Source organism: Capra hircus, chromosome 4 (assembly GCF_001704415.2).
Source record: "Capra hircus breed San Clemente chromosome 4, ASM170441v1, whole genome shotgun sequence".
NCBI lineage: Eukaryota > Metazoa > Chordata > Mammalia > Artiodactyla > Bovidae > Capra > Capra hircus.
The window spans coordinates 24,976,127-24,996,594 of NC_030811.1; the positions used below are offsets into that span (position 1 = coordinate 24,976,127).

Genomic DNA, 20,468 nt, shown 5'->3' on the forward strand with positions numbered 1-20,468 from the left:
GCAGCTAAGAAGCAATAGCCACTGGCCATTTTCATAAGAAATGTGCCAGGAACTATGGATTATGCAAAAATGTTTATTCTTTTAAGGAATTTCAGGGAGAAGTGATATCTGTGCTACATATTCTAGTAAATGTTGGTTATTTTTATTCAGATCTACTGAAAATAATCAGAAACAGTTATTTTGAGATTCTTTCTGATTGTACGTCATAGAAAGTTTACCGGTCAATGTAGTTAGGATACCTTGTGTAATTCATCATATACAAGCTGATGGGCAAATCTTGGACATGGTTCCTCCTCCTGAAGACTTTTACTTGGATTATCCTTTGCAGCTTGATCATTCTTATAGACACAAGACCTGCAAGACATTGCTTTTAAGGCATTCTATCCTAGAAAATTAGCAGTACACATAAGGTTAATATAATTGTAGCAAGCAAATTAATGCAATGTCTAATTACCAACAAAAGATTATAAATTTGTTCACATCAAATCTTAAAGTTCTGGTCACTCTCATATAAAATAATCTGAATTTGTTAGAACTGAGTTCTGAAGTTCTTTAATGTCCATCAAAATCTCATTTAAGAACAACCTACTTTGTGTTATGAAATAGGATCAGCATATATGAAGGCTTAAACCAAAGGTTGAAAGAGATGATATCATATTTATCTATTATACAATGAAAACTCACAGCAGATTGCTTTCATTCTTACTATAAATAAATGTCCTATTTAGAAGATAACAAATCCCTTAGTTGCCGAGCATCACCTTCCATTACTGAATGGAAGTTCTCAGAAGTTCCTCTGTTCTGGAGAATATTCACTTAGGTAGTACTACAGAACATTAGAGCTGGGTCCTCTAGGTCAGTGTTTTTCAAAGAAAAATGTATAGCAGTTCTGTGAGGTGCTCTGTGACAAAAGGGTCCTAGGTTTGAATATGCTAAATAATAATACACCCCTTCTCTCAATTTTGCTCTAGTCAAACTGCTTCATTTCATAAAAACTAAGAAAGGCCTGGGAACATTAAAAATACATTGTTCTCAAGCTTACTCATCTACATGGTAGCAAAAGATAGACTGAAATATAATTCTCCTGATGCTCAACCAGGAGATATCTACTAACTGAAAAATTCAGAGGTAAAATCCATTGCTGGACATCATTGTAAACATGGGTACCAATACTGACTCTTCCAATCCCTAATACTGATATTAAAATATATGACATCACAAACTAAGGTAAGCCTTCTACCTCCCTCTTCTTCTGAATAAACCAACAACCTCAACCTCAAAGAAATGTTACACAGGGATTTCAACACAGACAAGAGCTACTTACCAACTATTTCTTACAATATCATAAATCCAGAATGAATTTCTGACATTCTCTTCCCTCTTTTCCTTGTCTTTGCTGAGTCCAGATAAGACATGTATTTCATTCAGCTCTGGATCAATGGTTGCTCTCTGTGTGAATCCTGTCATTGGAACTATAAATTGAAGAGAAAATAAGAGGACAGTGTTAACATTAGCTAACAGGTTAGTACTACTTCAGCACTTATCTTCTAACATATGACATAGCTTTTTAAAAAAAAAATATTTATTTATTTATTTGGCTACACCAGGTCTTAACTGCAGCATGTGGGATCTTCAGTCTTCATTGCAGCATACAGGATTTTTTAGTTGCAGCATGTGGGATCTAGTTCCCTGACCAGGGCTTGAACAGGGGCCCTCTGCATTATGAGTGCAGAACTCTTAGCCACTGGATCACCAGGGAAGTCCATGACATAACTTTTATATTAAACAACAATCAAATGTTTATTGCCCTCTCCTCACTCTAAAACATAAGCTCTATAAGGGCAAAGGTTGTTTGGATCACTGTTTTGTTCCCAGTACCTAAAACAACTGCCAGGCATGTAACAGTTACTCAACTATTTGCTGAAATAAATGAATGATAACTATCAGGATGGAGTTAGAAGGAGAAAAGAGGTAGAACGAGTGTGCAATATAATTATTTTTATTGAGAGAAGGGGCAATGCTTTATTTAACTGATTATTCTCTTGACTGGTTCTAATTTAATAGCAGAGACAAAATATTTCAATCTTGACTAAGAAAAACAAAAATTTGACACACAGGTTTGTTTAATAAAGTCAAAGTCATCTAAAATACCTGTTCAAGACATATAATTAAATGACAAAGTTTCCAAGAAAACTACATATTTGGGGGTAAAATATGCCATTTTGTTTTCCAGAGTGGTTTGGACTCCCTCAGTCAGTCAGTTCAGTCGCTCAGTCGTGTCCAACTCTTTGCAACCCCATGAATCGCAGCACGCCAGGCCTCCCTGTCCATCACCAACTCCCGTACTTCACGCAGACTCGTGTTCATCAGGTCAGTGATGCCATACAGCCATCTCATCCTCTGTTGTCCCCTTCTCCTCCCGCCCCCTAATCCCTCCCAGCATCAGAGTCTTTTCCAATGAGTCAACTCTTCGCATAAGGTGGCCAAAGTACTGGAGTTTCAGCTTTAGCATCATTCCTTCCAAAGAACACCCACGGCTGATCTCCTTCAGAATGGACTGGTTGGATCTCCTTGCAGTCCAAGGGACTCTCAAGAGTCTTTTCCAACACCACAGTTCAAAAGCATCAATTCTTTAGCACTCAGCTTTCTTCACAGTCCAACTCTCAAATCCATACATGACCACTGGAAAAACCATAGCCTTGACTAGACAGACCTTTGTCGGCAAAGTAATGTCTCTGCTTTTCAATATGCTAACTAGGTTGGTCATAACTTTCCTTCCAAGGAGTAAGAGTCTTTTAACTTCATGGCTGCAGTCACCATCTGCAGTGATTTGGGAGCCCCCCAAAACACCTATTTCCCATGAAGTGATGGGACCAGATGCCATGATCTTCGTTTTCTGAATGTTGAGCTTTAGGCCAACTTTTTCACTCTCCTCTTTCACTTTCATCAAAAGGCTTTTTAGTTCCTCTTCACTTTCTGCCATAAGAGTGGTGTCATCTGCATATCTGAGGTTATTGATATTTCTCCCAGCAATCTTGATTCCAGCTTGTGCTTCTTGCAGCCCAGCATTTCTCATGATGTACTCTGCATATAAGTTAAACAAGCAGGGTGACAATATTCAGCCTTGACGTACTCCTTTTCCTATTTGGAACCAGTCTGTTTTTCCATGTCCAGTTCTAACGGTTGCTTCCTGACCTGCATACAAGTTTCTCAAGAGGCACGTCAGGTGGTCTGGTATTCCCAACTCTTTCAGAATTTTCCACAGTTTACTGTGATCTGCACAGTAGTAGAAATATAATTTTGTGATTGACAACATACTTGCCACAGATCTAAAAACAATGTCATTGTTATAGTATTAAATTTCTTTTATACATGAACAAGTATCATATGCTGGAAAAGCTACACAAACATCAGCTTTGAAGTAAAACATCTCAATCAATCCATAATAATACGGAAGCAAATGCTAACCACACCGATACTCATTCGTCTTTATCTACTTTAGTAGGGTCAAATAATGCAATATTGACTTTTTCCTAGTTTAATTCATCTATCTTTTATATTCACATTCAATAAATTTGTTAGGAATATTTTAGAGACTATCCGAATGTACCCCACAGTAAATATAGTAAAAACTGTATGCACACACACATATGTAACATATGCATCCACAGAAAAATACATTTATCTTAATACACACATACACCAACCTAACCTTAATAATAACCTCAACTCTCATTCTACACCGTTTTTAGTGGTCATGTAAAGCCTGGTATTTTCTAATTTAACCCTGGTAAACTTTCAAAAGTACCTTGGTTCTGACCTGTTCCTCAGATAATCTTGGAAGATAAAACAGTAAAGAAATGAAATCATTTTCATTAATGGTAGTAGCAGAGGACATAACTGCCTAAATTTTTTGCCCTTATATTTCTTCATTCCATTTAGAATTCTATAGCATGGGTTGACAAACTATGGCTCCATCTGATTTGCTTAGGTTCAAATCAGGCCTCAGTCAATCATTCACACTGTGTCTGTGGCTGATTTCACCCCACAATAGCAAGGTTGAGTAGCTGCAATGGCAATAATTACAGCTGGTTCTTCACAGCAAACATCTGCTAATCCCTATTCTATAATCTTTTAAAATGCAAATATCAGAGATGTATGACTTATAAATGAATGCAGCAAACTGCTTACCTTAAATAAGGACCCACTGAGGAAAGGGAAATTTCTGGGTGGAATGGAAATCAGTAGAGTGGGAAAGAGATTTTGAATTATATTAAAACAGGGCTGGAGTCACTAAGAGGACAATAAAGGAGTCCTGGGCTACACAAGGCAAGGAAGAATGCAGAGGGATGTAAGACCAAGTTTTATATGCTTCCTCGTCCATACTGTCACATTTTTACCTAGAAGCAGCTTTGTAACACATGAAAAAAATGACAAGTGTTCCTTCTTAAAAACAAAAGCAGTGGGCCGGTTTACAATACTTAGGGAGGCAAGACTTCCATGTTTACCAAATGTGTATTATAAGAATTATAAAAAATTACTTTGATTATAAAGCATATTAGAAAACATATACTTCCCATTTCTTTGCTCTTTCACATACAATATGCCTTTTACTCTACGTAACACTGATTTTTGCATCAGACTTATATATTTAAATCTTTTATTGGCTTTTTAAACAACTTTACTGAATATTAACCAAATACCATGTGATTCACCTATTTACCTAGCTGGTTTTTTTTTTTTTTTTATCCACTGTAAAAATATCATCATAATCTAATTTTAGAATATTTTCATCACTCCAAAAACAAACCCTGTACCTATCAGGAGTCATTTCCCACCCCCTTTTGCCCACCGGGTCACAGCATCATTTGACATGTCTACCAACAATGAGTGTGCAGCAGAGACAGGCACAGTGAGAGGATCCTGAGACACAGAGATCAATCAGGAGGCTGTTAAGAATGCAATAGAGTGGAATGAACAAAAGCAGGAAGGAAGTATCAATAAACAAGCATTTATTTCCATCAGCACAAAAATATAAAACTCTCTGAACTGGCTAAAGAGAGACTTGGAATGGAAACTTGTGAAAAATAAGAGTAAAAATGTTTCACTGAAATTTTTTGGAGGTTTTCAAATATTTTACTCTAAAATATTCAAATGCAAAATCTCTCAAGGACAGAATTTCTACTAATTCTTAACTTTACAGATCTTTACAAATATAATTTTTATTGCATACTAATGACAAGAAAAATGTTCACATATAAAATATTTACATACATGTGAATAGAAAAAAATATGAAAGTACATAAAAATAATAGTTACTGGAGAGGGGGAAGTTAGGACATTTTAACTTTCTAACTGTATAATATGAAAACTTCCAATATATATTGCTTTTATGGTTATAAGAAAAGAAGAACAATCTAAATCAAAATATAGAAAAAAAAATCTGGGTATACATACTGGGAACTTTTAGTAATAAGTGAAAAACTCACACATCCTCTCAAATTTCTCAAGGACAAAATTTTACATTAATATTTGAAATGCTGCTATTTACATGGAAAGAGAATTCAGGTTTCAAAAGACAATTTTAATGGCACTTAAAAAACCCTATGTTTTAAAGTCATTTAGTTACAAACTAAAACTAGAGATTAAAGTATTTTTTCTCTAATGAAAAATAACTAAACTAAAAATGAAACTAAACTAAAAATGAAAACTTATATCTAAAGAGTTCCTAAAATTAAGGGTTAATTCAAACTTACACTGAATGCATCTATGTTAATGGCCTTTCACTTAAATTTTACAAATTGTACTTAAGTTTAATTCCTATTTCCATTCCACTCTACAGACACTAACAATTCAAAGAACATTTCAATAAGAAACCAATAAAAATAAAGCTTTTCCTCTAATTTGAAGAGATACACCCACCCCAGTATTCATAGAAACAATATTTTCAATAACCAAGACATGGAAGAGATCTAAATGTCCACTAACAGGTAAAAGGATAAAGAAGATGTATGTGTATGTGTGTAGAAATATATATAAACACGACTCCGCCACAAAAAGAATGAAATAATGCCATTTGTAGCAACATGGATTTTGCCTTTTCATACTGTTCATAGACAGATGGGCACAATAAAGGACAGAAACGGCAAGGACCTAACAGAAGCAGAAGAGTTTAAGAAGAGGTGTCAAGAATACACAGAAGAACTATACTAAAAAAGATCTTAATGACCCAGATAATCACGATGGTGTGATCACTCACCTAGAGCCAGACATCCTGGAATGGGAAGGCAAGCGGGCCTTAAGAAGCATCACTATGAACAAAGCTAGTGGAGGTGATGGCATTCCAGCTGAGCTATTTCTAACTCTAAAAGATGATGCTGCTAAACTGCCACACTCAATATGCCAGCAAATTTAGAACACACAGAAGTGGCCACAGGACTGGAAAAGGTCAGTCTTCATTCCAATCCCAAAGAAAGGCAATGCCAAAGAATGCTCAAACTATCAGACAACTCCACTCATTTCACATGCTAGTAAGATTATGCTCAAAATCCTTCACGCTAGGCTTCAGCAGAACATGAACCAAGAACTTCCAGATGTACAGGTTGGATTTAGAAAAAGCAGAGGAACCAGAGATCTAGTTGTCAACATCGGGTGGATCATAAAGAAAGCAAGAGAGCTCCAGAAAAACATCTACTTCTGCCTCATTGACTACACTAAACCCCTTGACTGTGTGGATCACATCAAAGAGTGGAAAAGAGTGGAAAATCCTTAAAGAGATAGGAATACTCAGTTCAGTTCAGCCGCTTAGTTCTGTCCAACTCTTTGCGACCCCATGGACTGCAGGACACCAGGCCTCCCGTCCATCACCAACACCCAGGGTTTACTCAAACTCATGTCCGTTGAGTCAGTGATGACATTCAACCATCTCATCCTCCGTCATCCCCTTCTCCTGCCTTCAATCTTTCCCAGCATCAGGGTCTTTACAAATGAGTCAGCTCTTTGCCTCAGGTAGCCAAAGTATTGGAGTTTCAGCTTCAACATCAGTCCTTCCAATGTATATTCAGGACTGATTTCCTTTCCTTTCCTTGGTCCTCCTTGCAGTCCAAGGGACTCTCAAGAGTCTTCTCCAACACCACAGTTCATAAGCATCAATTCTTTGGCACTCAGCTTTCTTTATAGTCCAACTCTCAAATCCATACATGACTACTGGAAAAACCATAGCTTTGACTAGACGGACCTTTGTCAGCAAAGTAATGTCTCTGCTTTTAAATACGCTGTCTAGGTTGGTCATAACTTTTCTTCCAAGGAGTAAGCGTCTTTTAATTTCATGACTGCAGTCACCATCTGCAGTGATTTTGGAGCCCAAGAAAATAAAGTCTGTCACTGTTTCCACTGTTAGAAATACTAGACCACCTTATTTGTCTCCTGAGAATACTGTATGCAGGACAAGGAACAACAGTTAGAACTGGACACAGAACAACAGACTGGTTCAAAATTGAGAAAGGAAGTACGTCAAAGCTGTATACTGTCACCCTGCTTATTTAACTCATACGCAGAGTACATCATGCAAAAGACTGGGCTGGATGAATCACGAGCTGGAATTAAGACTGCCAGAAGAAGTATCAACAACCTCAGATATGCAGATGATACTACCCTACTGGCAGAAGGTGAAGAGGAACTAAAGAACTTCTAAATGAAGGTGAAAAAGGAGAGTGAAAAAGCTGACTTAAAACTCAAACATTCAAAAAACTAAGATCATGGCCATCCAGTCTCAACACTTTGTGGCAAACAGATGGGGGAAAAGTGTTAATTAACAGTGACAGATTTCATTTTCTTGGGCTCCAAAGTCACTGCGGACAGTGACTGCAGCAACAAAATTCAAAGATGCTTGGTCCTTGGAAGAAAAGCTATGACAAACCTAGACAGTATATTAAAAAGCAGAGACATCACTTTATCAACAAAAATCCATACAGTCAAAGTTATGGTTTTTCTAGTAGTCATGTACAGATAGGAGAGTTGGACCATAAAGAAGGCTGAGCACCAAAGAATTGATGCTTTCGAACTTTAATGCTGGAGAAGACTCTGAAGAGTCTCTTGGACTACAAGGAGATCAAACTAGTCAATCCTAAAGGAAATTAACCCTGAATATTCATTTGAAGGATTGATGTTGAAGTTGAGGTGCCAATACTCTGGGCTCCCTGATGCAAAGAGCTGACTCATTGGAAAAGACCCTGATGCCAGGAAAGACTGAGGGTAGGAGAAGAGGGAGAGAGAGGTTGAGATGGTTGGATGGCATCACTGACTCAGTAGACATGAGTTTGAGCAAACTCTGGGAGATAGTGAAGGACAAGGAAGCCTGGCATGCTGCAGTTCATGGGGTCGCAAAGAGCTGGACAAGACTTAGTGACTGAACAATGACAACAGCAACACGGATGCACCTAGCAATTGTTATACTAAGTGAAGTCTTTAGAAAAAGACAAATATCATCACTTATATGTGGAATCTAAAATATGACACAAATGAACATATTCAGAGAACAGGACCAGACTCACAGACAGAAAACAAACTTATGGTTACCAAAGGAGAAAGGGTAGGAAGGGATAAACTAGGAGTTTGGGATTTGCAGATACAAATCACTACATCCAAAATAAACAACAAGGTCCTACTTATGGCACAGGGAACTATATTCAGTATCCTGAACAATCTATAATGGAAAAGGATATGATGGAATCATTTTGCTGTACCAGAAACTAACACAGCATTGTAATTCAATTAAAAAAAATAAAGTTTTTCATATCTACCTTCAAAAGAAGTCTGGATTTGTTATCTCCTTTGTAAACAGAAGGAAAAAAAAAACCTTACTTTTCATTTAAAGCAAAGATTTTATGAATTCTTACTAAAGAAAATTACATGTTAAATGTTACATATATACAGAAACCAAAAATTATGGTCTAGCCCTAGTAGGCATTTTAGAGTTGAATTTTTACTACCAACAGCTGCTGCTTATTAAATCAAAAGGTTGGGGCTTTTGGTTTTAGATAGCAAGCTAAACCTTAACCACATTTTTCTTCCTTCCCAGCATCCCACTTGAAATGGCAGAATTCTAGCCAAAAGAAAAACAAAAAAACAGGACTGGAAATGTCAAGAAAGTACCAACAGATAAGAAATTCTGAGGTATCTTGAGAAACAGCAGTTGGGATTATACTGACAAAGAAATCACAGCCAAGGAAGAGAGCCCAAACCACTAGCAATATGAGATGGTAAATTTCTGAGTAAATTATCAAATACAAAAAGCAGGAGTGGACCCTGAGAAAGACTCCTGTGGGGAGCTTATAATAAGGACAAAGGGGCCTGAGCAAGAATGAGAGCAGAGCTTTAGTGACTCCAAATCTTCACCACAGACGCTAGGTGAAGATAGGAAACAAGGCAGCTGTGCTTTGATAACCATGTACATGTCCCAGCCTGCCTTCCTATCCTCAGTTTATGCATCCTGTAAGAAAGCCTGCATGCATATAAGCTTGCATCCTGTAAGAAAGGCTGCAAAACTGTCAGTCAGAGTCTGGTTAAAGTGAGACGTCTACTGAAAAAAAAGAGACATACAATGCACAGGAAACCACTGTCAACTACCTTCTTTAACTAATATAGTCCTTTATTAAAGAATTTTGATGTTTAGATAAGAATCACATGATAATATAAGAAAAAAAAATCAGCAATGTAAAGAGAGGGACCTAGATGAACAAACAGAACAACAAGAAAAGATAAATCACAGAAAGGAACAGAACTCTGAAGAAAAAACACAAACTCATTACCCTTGTAGAAAGTAAAGAAAATATTACATGTATAACACAAAAATAAACTTCCACAAAAAAGAGGCAGAGATTATGAAAAGACATTAAAAAGTAAAACTATAACAGAAAATCAAATAGAATGAAAACAAAATGTGTATAGTAAAAACAAAGTCAGTCATTTCAAGATATAACTGACAAATTATTAGAATATATAGCATAAAGATATAGAAATTATGATTAAGATATAGAAAAATGTTAAGGGACACAGAGGATAAACCCATGGAAGTAAAAAATTTCTCTGAAAAGTACACCAGAAGGAGAAATGAAATAATGTAGAAAAAAGAAATAAAGAAAACTTTCCTGGACAAAAGAAATAAGTGGGTGTTCTGTTTGAAAGAGCCTGGGGTACTAAGCACACACATATACACACATCTCCCAGTGAAATTTCAAAAATTCAGGGATTAAAAGAGAATTCTAAAAGCTTCCAGAGAGAAAAAGCAGGTTATTATATACAGAGGAATAAGTATCAAACTAACATTAGACCTTTTATCAGTAATAAAGAATGCTAGAATATAACTAAGCAATTAACAAAATTTTTCTTGGAAATAAAGATACGGAACTAAAAATTCTATTTCCTATTAAACTAGCAATCCCAATAGTGAGGGCAAAATAAAGGAATTTTTGGACCAGCAAATATATTTAAGTTTATACTGATGACTGCATCTGAAAAAATTCTTTGAGGAGCTAGTCCAACTAAACAAAAATGAATCCAACAAAAAGAACGACATGGGTTAGAAGAAACAGTGGCAGTGATTCAGTGATAGTGAAGTCACTCAGTCGTGGCCGATTCTTTACGACCCTGTGGACTGTGTCCATGGGATTCTCCAGGCAAGAATACTGGAGTGGGTTGCCATTTCCTTCTCCAGGGGATCTTCCCGACCCAGGATCGAACCCAGGTCTCCCGCACTGTAGGCAGATGTTTTACCATCTGAGTCACCAGGTTAGTCTATATATGTGATATATGACACAGGAAAAGAAAAGGAAGCTTGAAAGGAAATGAAGGCCCATTAGGTCTTAAGCACTGTGTATAAGACATTTTGGAATGAAAAAGTTTTAATAATGTAGAACATTTTTTCCTCTAAGTCCAATCACAACACTTGAATTTATATAGTGCCCCTTCCCCCTCTGTCATATTTGGATGCTTAGAATTTTGATCCTAATGTTTTCCTTCAGTCAATAATAAATTTCCTCAAGATAATTTGATTACCACCTCTCACCTCTAGATTTCTCATGTCTCGCTTTCAAATGGGTTTCAATATGGGTCTTCATTTGGTAAACTTCAAGGCAAAAACATCTGATAATATTTTATTTTATCATCATATGAAAGTTAGGGGGATATAAATTGCTTGGTTCATAGACATTTTCCTTGAGTATTTTCAAAGTTTACTATTTTCTTCCATTCACTTTGCTGTTGAAATGATACCTAGCTATCTTGTTCCCTACAGACCACCAACTCTTTCTCTGAAATCTTTAAGAATTTGCTTTACATCTTTAACATTCCTAATTTTACTTTAATAAATATGTCTTAAGTATGTGTTCTCCCTTATTTTTCCCATTTAGCATACTATAAACCCTTTCACCAATCTGAAGCCTTTTATCTTTGAATTCTAAGAAACTTATCTCTTCAATTATCTTTATTTCTTCAATTATTTCATCTTCTTAAAATTTCATTTTTGTCTTCTGGAATTGCTGTTAAGATGTTGGTACTTGCACAGTTCTTCTCTATATCTTTTCCTTTCCCATATATATGAGTGTCTCATTTCAAATTATTTTCCCATTTAGGTTATTACTATTTACTGAGAATTCTCTGTGCTAATTAGTAGGTCTGTTGGTTATCTATTTTGAATATAAAGTAGTGCACACCTGTCAATCCCAAACTTCTAATCTATCCCTCCCCCATGACACTGGCCCTCCGATAACCAAAAATTGGTTCTCTAAGTCTGTGAGTCTGTTTCTGTTTCATAAATAAGTGCAATTTGTATCATTTTTTAAAGATTCTGCATATGTATGACATCATATATCTTTCTCTGATTTACTTTATTCAGTATGATAATCTCTGGGTCCATCCATGTTGCTGTAAATGGCATTACTTCATTCTTTTTAATGGCGGAGTAATATTTCATTGTATATATATGTACTAATCTTCTTTATCCATTCATGTGCTGATGGACCTTTAGGTTGCTTCCATGTCTTGGCTATTGTAAACAGTGCTGCAATGAACACTGGGTGCCGCTCTTTCTATTTTCCATCTCTTCATCTTTATTTCTTTCCTATTTCTTCCTGGAAGAGTAGTCGTTCTAATCTTTCAACTAATTAATTCATTCATATCCATTCTATTTATAATATTTGTTGCATTCTTCATTTCAAATATTTTTTCATACCTAATATTTCCATTTGGTTCTATTTTTATGATCTTATTTCATTTTACAAATATGTGTTTCCTCATATCTTTATACTGATCACAGTTGTTTTAAATTCATGGTTCATTTATTATAATAATCCTGCTTTAGATCATGTATGCTGTTACCTTACTAATTTCTTTAGGGACAGCTGAAATTCTCAAATGTTTAGCTTTATTGGTCTGTGAGATAATGTTTCTCGGGTATCAGCAATTCTATCAAGATATGTACTAGGGGTCACCAGAGGCAAGGCTTTAACTACCATCAGCACCAATGAGTTTAAAAAAACTGGAGGGAAAGAGTCATCGGATAGATACTGAAGCATAGAAACTGAGAATCGATACATCACATACATCCACACCTCTATGGAAGTATTTCCTAGGCTGAAACCCTTTGGAGGAAGTAGAAGGTAGTCTCCCTGGACTTGAAGGTACACAGAGGAAGAAATGAATTACTGAGAGCAGATGGTCAGTCCACATCTGTTTTTATCAGTACTTCACTGCACTAGGGTTTCTGCATTGCCATAATGTTGTTCTCTGGATTCTGGAACTAGTGGTATGGGCTACTACTGCCAGTTTCCATAGTGAAGGAACAAGAATTAACTCAAGGTATTTTAGTGGAGAGGCTGCCTGTGTCTCAGAGTTCATGGAGGCCAGCTGCCTCTCATTTTATTTTTTCAAGAATGATTTTGGGGAAAGGAAACAGCAGCTTAGGTTAGTTAGCTATATTGGCAGAAATACTTTTCATTTCACAGCATTCTATACTATTTGAATTATTTTATTAATTATGCATAGCACATCATTTCTGTAATAATTTAATAAAAATAAAAACTAGTCTAACAAAATTGGCATTATCAAAAACTAAAAAGACCTAAAGGTCAAAACTAAGTTTTCTGTCCAACATGTCATAATGATTAATTCTGTATTAATTCTCTTCCCAAGAAGAAAACAAGCCTGTCTTGAAAAGATTTAATAGTTTTTAATGGTAAGAGAAACCCAAGTAAGGTAGGTGTTCAGAGAGGGCATCAGAAGGCAGACACACTAAAATCATAATCACAGAAAACTAGTCAATCTGATCACATGGACCACAGCCTTGTCTAACTCAATGAAACTAAGCCATGCCGTGTGGGGCCACCCAAGACGGGAGGGTCATGGTGGAGAGGTCTAACAGAATGTGGTCCACTGGAGAAGGGAATGGCAAACCACTTCAGTATTCTTGCCTTGAGAACCCCATGAACAGTATGAACAGGCAAAATGAAAGGATACTGAAAGAGGAACTCCCCAGGTCGGTAGGTGCCCAATATGCTACAGGAGTTCAGTGGAGAAATAACTCCAGAAACAATGAATGGATGGAGCCAAAGCAAAAACAATACCCAGTTGTGGATATGACTGGTGATAGAAGCAAGGTCTGATGCTGTAAAGAGCAATATTGCATAGGAACCTGGAATGTCAGGTTCATGAATCAAGGCAAATTGGAAGGGGTCAAAGAGAAGATGGCCAAGAGTGAACGTCGACAGTCTAGGAATCAGCGAACTAAAATGGACTATAATGGGTGAATTTAACTCAGATGACCATTATATCTACTACTGTGGGTAGTAATCCCTTAGAAGAAATGGGTAGCCATCATGGTCAACAAGAGTCCAAAATGCAACACTTGGATGCAGTCTCAAACGATGCAATCTCAAAAACAACAGAATGATCTCTGTTCATTTCCAAGGCAAACCATTCAATATCACAGGAATCCAAGCGTATGCCCCAACCAGTGATGCTGAAGAAGCTGAAGTTGAACGGTTCTATGAAGACCTACAAGACCTTTTAGAACTAACACCCAAAAAAGATGTCCTTTTATTATAGGGGACTGGAATGCAAAAGTTGGAAGTCAAGAAACACCTGGGGTAACAGGCAAATTTCGCCTTGGAATATGGAATGAAGCAGGGCAAAGGCTAATAGAGTTTTGCCAAGAAAATGCACTGGTCATAGCAAACACCCTCTTCCAACAACACAAGAGAAGACTCTACACATGGACATCACCAGATGGTCAACACCAAAATCAGAATGATTATCTTCCTGGCAGCCAAAGATGGAGAAGCTCTATACAGTCAACAAAAACAAGACCAGGAGCTAACCGTGGCTTAGCTCATGAACTCTTTATTGCCAAATTCAGACTTAAATTGAAGAAAGTAGGGAAAACCACTAGACCATTCAGGTATGACCTAAATCAAATCCCTTATGATTATACAGTGGAAGTGAGAAATAGGGACTAGATCTGATAGAGTGCCTGAAGAACTATGAATGGAGGTTCGTGACACTGTACAGGAGACAGGGATCAAGACCATCCTCATGGAAAAGAAATGCAAAAGAGCAAACAAGCTATCTGGGGAGGCCTTACAAATAGCTGTGAAAAGAAGAGAAGTGAAAAGCAAAGGAGAAAAGGAAAGATATAAGCATCTGAATGCAGAGTTCCAAAGAAAAGCAAGGAGAGATAAAGCCTTCCTCAGCAATCAATGCAAAGAAATAGAGGAAAACAGAATGAGAAAGATTAGAGATCTCTTCAAGAAAATTAGAGACACCAAGGTAACATTTCATGCAAAGATGGGCTCGATAAAGGACAGAAATGGTCTGGACCTAACAGAAGCAGAAGATATTAAGAAGAGGTGGCAAGAATACACAGAAGAATTGTACAAAAAAGATCTTCACGACCAAGATAATCATGATGGTGTGGTCACTCACCTAGAGCCAGACATCCTGGAATCCAGACATCCTTGACTTCCATCCTGGAAGTCAAGTGGGCCTTAGAAAGCATCACTATGAACAAAGCTAGTGGAGGTGATGGAATTTCAGTTGAGCTCTTTCAAATCCTGAAAGATGATGCTGTGAAAGTGCTGCACTCAATGTTCCAGCAAGTCTGGAAAACTCAGCAGTGGCCACAGGACTGGAAAAGGTCAGTTTTCATTCCAATCCCAAAGAAAGGCAATGCCAAGAATGCTCAAACTACTGCACAACTGCACGCATCTCACACGCTAGTAAAGTAATCCTCAAAATTCTCCAAGCCAGGCTTCAGCAATACGTGAACCGTGAACTTCCTGATGTTCAAGCTGGTTTTAGAAAAGGCAGAGGAACTAGAGGTCAAATTGCCAACATCCCCTGGATCATGGAAAAAGTGAGAGAGTTCCAGAAACACATCTATTTCTGCTTTATTGACTAGGCCAAAGCCTTTGATTGTGTGGATCACAATAAACTGTGGAAAATTCTGAAAGAGATGGGAATACCAGACCACCTGACCTGCCTCTTGAGAAATCTGTATGCAGGTCAGGAAGCAACAGTTAGAACTGGACATGGAACAACAGACTGGTTCCAAATAGGAAAAGGAATATGTCAAGGCTGTATATTGTCACCCTGCTTATTTAACTTCTATGCAGAGTACATCATGAGAAACGCTGGGCTGGAAGAAACACAGCTGGAATCAAGATTGCTGGGAGAAATATCAATAACCTCAGCTATGCAGATGACACCACCCATATGGCAGAAAGTGAAGAAGAACTAAAAAATCTCTTGATGAAAGAGGAGAGTGAAAAAGTTGGCTTAAAGCTCAACATTCAGAAAATGAAGATCATGGCATCTGGTCCCATCATTTCATGGGAAATAGATGGGGAAACAGTGGAAACAGTGTCAGACTTTGTTTGGGTTGCAAAATCACTGCAGATGGTGACTGCAGCCATGAAATTAAAAGACGCTTACTCCTTGGAAGGAAAGTTATGATCAACCTGTTGCTAAGTCACTTCAGTCATGTCTGACTCTGTGCGACCCCATAGAAGGCAGCCTACCAGGCTCCACCGTCCCTGGGATTCTCCAGGCAAGAACACCGGAGTGGGTTGCCATTTCTGTCTCCAGTGCATGAAAGTGAAAAGTGAAAGTGAAGTCACTCGGTTGTGTCCGACTCTTTGCGACCCCATGGACTGCAGCCCACCAGGCTCCTCCGTCCATGGGATTTTCCAAGCAAGAGTACTGGAGTGGGGTGCCATTGCCTTCTCATGTTAGCATATTAAAAAGCAGAGACATTACTTTGCCAACAAAGGTCCGTCTAGTCAAGGCTATGGTTTTTCCAGTGGTCACTTATGGATTTGAGAGTTGGACTGTGAAGAAAGCTGAGCACCGAAGAATTGATGCTTTTGAACTGTGGTGCTGGAGAAGACTCTTGAGAGTCCCTTGGACTGCAAGGAGATCCAACCAGTCCATCCTGAAGAAGATCAGTCCTGGGAATTCTTTGGAAGGAATGATGCTAAAGCTGAAACTCCAATACTTCGGCCACCTCATGCGAAGAGTTGACTCACTGGAACAGACTCACGCTGGGAGGGATTGAGGGTGTGAGGAGAAGGGGACGACAGAGGATGAAATGGCTGGATGGGCATCACCGACTCGATGGACATGAGTTTGAGTGAACTGGAGTTGGTGATGGACAGGGAGGCCTGGTGTGCTGTTGTTCATGGGGTCGCAAAGAGTTGGACATAACTGAGCAACTGAACTGAACTGAACTGAATGGGTAGTACCCACAGGAGGGGCAAAGGACAGAAGATCTGCAACATATAATATTTTAAAGCATTTCAGATTCAACTGCTAAAAAGTTACTGAATGCCAGGAACTTTAACCATTCCTGAAAAATGGACTCACAGAGTAAAATTAATCAAACAGATCAGCCAACAAGATCGTATGTTAGTCAGGAACACATTTTGGAAGGACACTTGTCTGTGAAAATAGAGAATAAGAATTGTACAACATAAAACTATTATTGCCAATCTGCTATTTTTATAGTTTTTCCAAGAAATTACAATGATAATCATCCAACTCTACTATTTTTTTGTTAGCATCTTTAAAACTTGAAATAGAACTGATAAAAGGGAAATTCAGTAAAATATTTTATCTGACAGACTGATTCACATTTTTTTTTCACCTTTGATTTACCTAATAGGAGAGTACCAGAATTTGTAATACAAGGAAACCTTATAGGGAGGATAAAAACATAAAAAGTTATTTCAATTTCTGAGGAGATACTTTTTTGCCTTCATGAACTAATCTGAACTCTATTTTTGCTTCATGATCCAATGCACCTACATTTTCATTATTATTGCTTTAAGACAGGAAAAAATAATTTTTAGAATTGACACAGAAAAATAAGCTTCCCTTGTGGCTCAGACGGTAAAGAATCTAGCTGCAATGCAGGAGACCTGGGTTCAATCTCTGTGTTGGCAAGATCCCCTGGAGAAGGGAATGGCTACCCACTCCAGTATTCTTGCTTGGAGAATTCCATAGACAGAGGAGCCTGGCAGGGTTGAAAGAGGCGGACACAACTGAGTGACTTTCACAGAAATACGAAGTTTAACAAAAACAGATTTCCACAAATTCTGTTAGAATATTTTCAGCTTCAAGTAACAGGAAATCTGAATAATCATAAATTAGTTCATAAAATATATTTTTGCAAGTAGATAGTTCCAGAATGGTTTCAGCAATTCAACCAAATAATAATGCTAGGTTATCATTCTTAGAATTCTCTTGGCTTTCCATTCTTTTCACGTTGCCAGTACCAGCTCTAAGCATCACATTGTTTTATAGAGCAGTCAAACCAGAGAGGGAAAGGACTCTTTCGGCATTTGTTTTCTTCTGGAAAATAGCTTTTGCAAGTGTCCTCCTGGAGCCTTTCCTTGTGCTCATTGGCCAGAACTGTATCATGTGGAAGGCAGGGAAAATGAAATAATCTGGCAAAGGATAAAAATGACTATTTTAGAATAATCACTATTCAACTCCTGGGGCTGGGCAACTTGTCAGTAAACAAAATCATGGTTTGGTTAACAAGAGCTAATGATTATAGGGTAGCAACTGACAGTGTCTGCCACATTCTTTTCTTCTAAATCTGGGACATTTGAAGTTTTGAATGAGATCCTACTCAGTTTCAGTAGCAGCTCCAGTTTAAAACTTCTACTATTTGCTTTCATTGAAATTGATTTATTGTGTTAGTTTTAGGTGTACAGCACAGTGATTCTTTTTTCTGTAGATTATATTCCATTATGTGCTCTGTGCTCAGTCATGTTCAACTCTGTGAGTCCATGGACAACAGCCTACCAGGCTACGCTGTCCATGGGATTTTTCAGGCACGAATACTGGAGTGGCTCACCATTTCCTTCTCCAGGTAGTCCATTATGGGTTATTATAACATATTGGGTACAATTCCTTGTGTTATACAGTAAATCCCTGTTGCTCATGTGTTGATAAACAGTAGTTTGCATCTGTTAATCCCTTATTCTTAATTTGTCCCTCCTTCCTCCTCTCTTTAGGTAACCAGAAGTTCATTTTCTATATATATTCATTTGTATTATTTTTTAAGATTCCACATACAAGGGATTATATATTATATAGTATTTGTCTTCTTCTGACAAGTCACTAATCATTATATTCTCTAAGTCCATCCATGTTGCTGCAAATGGGAGTATTTCATTCTTATTTTATGGCTGAGAGGAGCCTGGTAAGCTACATATAGTCCATGGGGAAGCAAAGAGTCAGACACGACTGAGCAACTAACCCACAAAAATATTTATACACACACAGACACAGTGAGCCATCTTCTTAGGTCAACTGTCTGTTGACAGGCACTTGGGTTACTTTCATGTCTTGGCTATTATAAATAGTCTTGCTATTAACATCAGGGTTCATGTATCCTTGCAAATTAAAGCTTTTACTTTTTCCAAATATACACCCAGGAGTGGAATAGCTGTATCATATGACAGTTCTATCTTTAGCTTTTAAAGTAACCTCCATATTGTTTTACATAGTGGCTGCATTGATTTACATTTATACCAACAGAATACAAGAGTTCCCTTTCCTCCACATCCCCTCCAACATTTGCTACTTGTATATATATTGATGATAGCTATTCTGATAGGTGTGAAGCAATACCACTGTGGTTTTTGATTTGCATTTCTCTAATAATTAGCAATGCTGTGAATCGTTTTGGGCTTCCCTGGTGGCTCAGACGGTAAAGAATCAGGAGACTTGGGTTTGATCCCTGGGTTGGGAAGATCCCCAGAAGATGGAAATGGCTACTCGTGTCAGTATTCTTGCTTGGAGAACTACACGGACAGAGGAGCCTGCAGGTTACAGTCATGGGGCCGCAGAGTCAGACACAACTGACTAACAGCCAGTTAGCCATCAGAAAGTCTTTGGAAAAATTTATATTCAGGTCTTCTGCCCACTTTTTGATTGGGTTGTTTTTCGACACTGAGTTGTATGAGCTGTTTGCATATTCTGGATATTAATTTCTTGTTAGCTGCATCACTTGCAAATGTGTTCTCTCATTCCATAGATTATCTTTTCATTTTGTTGACCATTTCCTTTGTTGTGCAAAACCTTTTAAAATTTCATTCAGTTCAGTCGCTCAGTCGTGTCTGACTCTTTGCAACCCCATGAATCGCAACATGCTAGGCCTCCCTGTCCCTCACCAACTCCCGGAGTTCACCCAAACTCACGTCCATCGAGTCGGTGATGCCATGCAGCCATCTCATCCTCTGTCGTCCCCTTCTCCTCCCACCCTCAATCCCTCCCAGCATCAGGGTCTTTTCCAATGAGTCAACTCTTCGCATGAGGTGGCCAAAGTATTGGAGTTTCAGCTTTAGCATCAGTCCTTCCAATGAACACCCATTAGGCCCCATTTACTTTTGCTTTTATTTCTTTTGCCTTGAGAGTAATCTAAGAAAATACTGTTAAGATGTATGTCAGTGTTGCACCTATGTCTTCTAGGAGTTTTACGGTGTCGTCATACATTTAGGTCTTTAAACCATTTTGAGTTTATTTCTGTATATGGATGAACTTGAGTTTATTTTTGGACAAGGGAATGTTCTAATTTCATTATTTTGCACATAGTTGTCCAGTTTTCCCAATACTACTTGTTGAAAAGACTGTCTTTTCTCCACTGTATATTCTTGCCTCATTTGTTGTAGATTAACTGACCATAAGTATGTGGGTTTATTTCTGGGCTTCCTTTTCTGTTCTGTTGATCTGTTCTGTGTGAATACCATGCTGTTTTGATTACTGCACTTTGAAGTATAGTCTGAAGTCTGGAAGGGTTATGCTTCCAGCTTTGTCCTTCTTTCTCAGGATTACTTTGGCAATTCTGGGTCTTCTGCAGTTCCAAATAAACTTTTGGATTTTATTAAAACTATTATTTTACCTGAACC

General features: G+C 37.7%; 1 protein-coding gene across 4 annotated transcripts in view; it reads right to left on the bottom strand.

The window, feature by feature from the left end:
* The window catches only part of MKLN1 (muskelin 1), a 379,727-nt gene that overhangs the window by 24,499 nt on the left and 334,760 nt on the right, over positions 1–20,468 (bottom strand). For all 4 annotated transcript variants that reach the window (XM_013963507.2, XM_018046917.1, XM_018046919.1 and 1 more), the window contains 2 exons: positions 1,325–1,472; positions 240–354 (listed from right to left, as the gene is read on the bottom strand). In XM_013963507.2, coding sequence (XP_013818961.1) covers positions 240–354; positions 1,325–1,472 — 263 coding nt within the window. The remainder of the gene's footprint in view (positions 1–239; positions 355–1,324; positions 1,473–20,468) is intronic.